The sequence below is a fragment of the Xyrauchen texanus genome, chromosome 35 (genome assembly GCF_025860055.1).
Source record: "Xyrauchen texanus isolate HMW12.3.18 chromosome 35, RBS_HiC_50CHRs, whole genome shotgun sequence".
Lineage (NCBI taxonomy): Eukaryota > Metazoa > Chordata > Actinopteri > Cypriniformes > Catostomidae > Xyrauchen > Xyrauchen texanus.
The window spans coordinates 34,393,227-34,396,935 of NC_068310.1; the positions used below are offsets into that span (position 1 = coordinate 34,393,227).

A 3,709-nucleotide genomic window follows, 5' to 3' on the forward strand; every position below is an offset into this window, starting at 1 on the left:
TACATGAAAACGTACGAATGTTATTGAAACTCATAATTATTATTAGACTATTATTGTTGTCTTTTGATATAGATTTGCTTTGTTCTTATAATGCTTAAAACCTCTACTAAATTATCTTTGTCAGTCTGTAGACATACACATTTTAGGATTAAAATGTTCTTTTGATTGTTGATTCAGTGACTAACTCATATCACACAAGACATCACGTCTCTGAACTAAACATTATATGGATGTGAATGAATTTTGCTGAACGAAGTCAAAACACTCAAGCCACTTGGATACATTTAAATCCCACAATGCACAAGCACAGAGCAAAACATGTGCACATGCACAATTGTCATTATTGTAATTGATTAAATAATTTATTCAGGACCAGCTATTTCTCAGTCTTTTATTGTCATGTGTGAAACAGATACAAGTGCTCCACAAAATACCCTTTATTTTTGCAGCTAATTTTGCAATTAATTTGCATTACTTGAATATTTAAAATACTACAAATACAAGTAAAATAAAATGGGTTTTACAATTTATTTAAGGAGTACAGAAAGGTTTGATCCATAATAATAATAATAATAAAATAAAAAATACTATTGTTACGTTGATTATTGAGCCAATATGAATAAAGGATAATATAATGTCTGACTTTATGCAAACTAACACAAACAGATGGTAAGTAGACAGCTGATTATGGTCGCGAGTAAAGCCTCAGTACAGTATCACCTACCTTTTCAAGTGTCTCCTCCAAATATTCCACAATATGGATAATATATCAGTGTAAAAAGTAAAGGCCTCTTGCCAGCTGATTAGCCAGATTCAGGGCCTGGCATGTGTCCTCACAGCCTGGCCCCGCCCTCCTCCTCGTCATAATCAAGTATGTTACAAGTAACTTTTTTTACTTGTATAGACACGTGCAGTTATGAATAATGGGGCAGAAATGTTGCGAGAGTGCACGTGTAATCTCATGCGGCCTCTGTAACACATTGAATATTATTACACAGTCATTATAATTGAATATTAAATTCCGTAATCGATGCATTGAAGTTACAGCATAATATTGATGCATTTGACACACTTTCATACTATTATTAAGCGTTAAAAAAAAGTCATTTAATTTGGGTGTGCAAGCTTTCATTTTTGGTGGCATTTGAGGGGCACCTCAGCAAAAGGGCAGGATCTCCAGAACCACCCTAGAACCACCCCTCTGCTTGGGTCTGTAGTGTTCCTTTTATGAGCACGCTCGCATATTGGACATAGTCTTCATAGTCCTTTCATCCTTTATTCCATGAAATAAAGAGTGAATGGTGACTAAGACAAACATTCTGCCAGACATCTTTTGCTTTCTACAGGGGAAAGAAAGTCATACGGGTTTGGAACTATGTGAGCATGTGTTTTATATTTGGGTGAACTATTCTGATTTGCACAAACAGTACCTTCTGTGAGTGCAGTCTTAGAGATTTCTATCAATCACTATGAGCCAACAGTGTTAGCCAATGTGTCTGTGGGTTCACACAGTGTTACTTCATATACTCCTCTTCTCTAATGAATATAACGGTCAGTGCTATTTTGTCAATGGAATTAAGTGGAATCCAGTTTCAAAGAATACTCAAGTGCATATCAACACATTTTATACTCTACAGAGAGCTACAGAGAATGCAAGGTGGGCTACTTTCCAAAACACAACACTTAACAAACACCAGAGCATTTTATTGACCCAAGTTTAGAGAAAAGTGTCAAAATACAATAAAAAGCATAGGAATTCAAGCCATTTTGAACACACAAAATATCAACATTTCTACAAAAAAGGCCAAAACTAGTAACCTGAGATATCCCACAAAACCTCCATCAATTGGCCAAAAGAGAGGTTTTAGAAAAATGTATATCAATTTGCAAGAAAAGACCATTTATACATTCAAAAAAACAAACAAACAAAAACAGAGGACTGAGATGCTTCCATTCAGAATGTTCAGCTCAGCTTTTCCGCTACTTGTTTGTTAGTAAGACACTTGATTTGTAGTTTCGAAGAAATTAAATGGAGAACTTGGAAAAGATGTAACTGATAAGGTTGGGGAAGGTGCGAGATAGGGTAAGGCGAGAAGGCGTAAAAGAGCAAAGTGAGAGATTATCAAGAGATGATTAAGAGGCAGAGCGAGAGTGTGAAAGGGAAAAGAGAGTGAGTTAAAAAGAGCCTCAGGCTTCCTTTTCATCCCTTTCTCGATGTGTTTTTGTCTTCGTAGGGGCAGGCATGGTAGCGGTGCCCCCCAGCCAGTCCCAGTGCGCAAAGAAAGGGGCAAAGTTAGTACCCGGCTGCTGATGGTGAGCATCGTGTCGCAGAGCTCCCCCCCAGAGGCCAAAGGGAACCAGGCGGTGCATGGCCCAAGGAAAGTCATACCCACAGTGGTCTTCTGTAGACACCCAGATGTTGAAAAGCATGAACGCCCAGGCGGTAAGACAGTGGCACTGGAGCAGCAAGGGATCCACCGTGGTCCAGAATCCAACGCTGAACAGCTCCCAGGCAGACAGGTACTGTGTAACCAGGCTGAAGGGCTGGCGGTACTGGTGGTGGACAGCATGAAAGGTTCGATACAGCCAGCCCACGCGATGATGCAGAAGGTGCCACAAGTAGTACTGGAAGTCAAACACCACCATGCACCCCACAATGCCCAGCAGGAAAGCAGTGAGTGTAGGTGCCTCACGGGGCAACGGCACAGGCGGTCGCCAAAGCCACTGGGCCACGGCGGCGGGGAAGATGCAGAGCAGATGGTTGTATGTGGTGAGAGCCAATGTGGTGCCGATGTTGGACCAGGTGACAGAATGGTCATGATGGATCTGATAGCGGCGGATGGAGGGCCAGGTGGGAGCCTGAAGATCCAACAAGGTGTAGAACAACACCAGAGCCAGGTACATCGACACTGAGAGGATGACAGGAAACAGCGGCGAGCGCAAGCTGCTCTTGTGGTTCTGCTGAAGATAATTCCATATGGGCTGCAGCACGGAGCGCTCGGACAGATCCCAGGATTCGTTACTAACGTCCAGCACGCTGCTCAATGGCTCCATGTGCATACTGCCTGAACACACACCACTGAGATCACTAGCTATGTGTTATTGATGCAACAGCCAGCTGCTGTTACGCCTGCAGTGGGGTGAGGATGCTGGCAGTGACCGGTTGTGAGTTTCTCTTGTTTTTGCCCTCTATTGGCTGAGTGGCATGTGGGTTTTTTTGTAAAAGATCTGATCTGCACCAAATAAGGCAGGCCTTTCAAATCTGTCCAAGCACCACCTCCTGCATCTGTAGCATATCTCTTTCTCTCTCTCCTACCCCCTACACTTCCCATCTGTTGCTCTGGTGTGTGGTGTATGTGTGAACGCTCTTTTCATTGGTAGTTAGAGAGTGATCCAACATTTGACCAGCTCACAGTTAAGTCACTCCACCACTCATTTTTGACCCAGAAATGAAGAGCGAGGGAGGAAAAGAATGATATATCTCTTGCTGATCTCTTTTTTAACAACTGCTTTGTACTTTCGATTCACAGATGCATCGCGATTCTTAACCGTTTTGGATCCATCCACAAAAAATGTATAGTCTGAATTTTAACTTAACTATTGGTAACTCTAATGATCTCATAAATTGATCATTCTCTTGCTCAGCCATAGAAAACGAGACAAAGTTTAAGGTGGCTCTTCTGTGGCAATTCTGCAGAGCCACATCTGG

The 3,709-nt window shown here is 41.9% G+C and overlaps 1 protein-coding gene across 1 annotated transcript; it reads right to left on the reverse strand.

Annotated features, from left to right (window-relative positions):
• Window positions 1-1,702: 1,702 nt before the first annotated feature.
• Window positions 1,703-3,170, reverse strand: LOC127629218 (cholesterol 25-hydroxylase-like protein 2). The gene has a single exon (XM_052106346.1). The coding sequence runs from the start codon at window positions 3,058-3,060 to the stop codon at window positions 2,188-2,190; it is 873 nt and encodes a 290-aa protein (XP_051962306.1). The 5' UTR covers window positions 3,061-3,170; the 3' UTR covers window positions 1,703-2,187.
• Window positions 3,171-3,709: the final 539 nt, after the last annotated feature.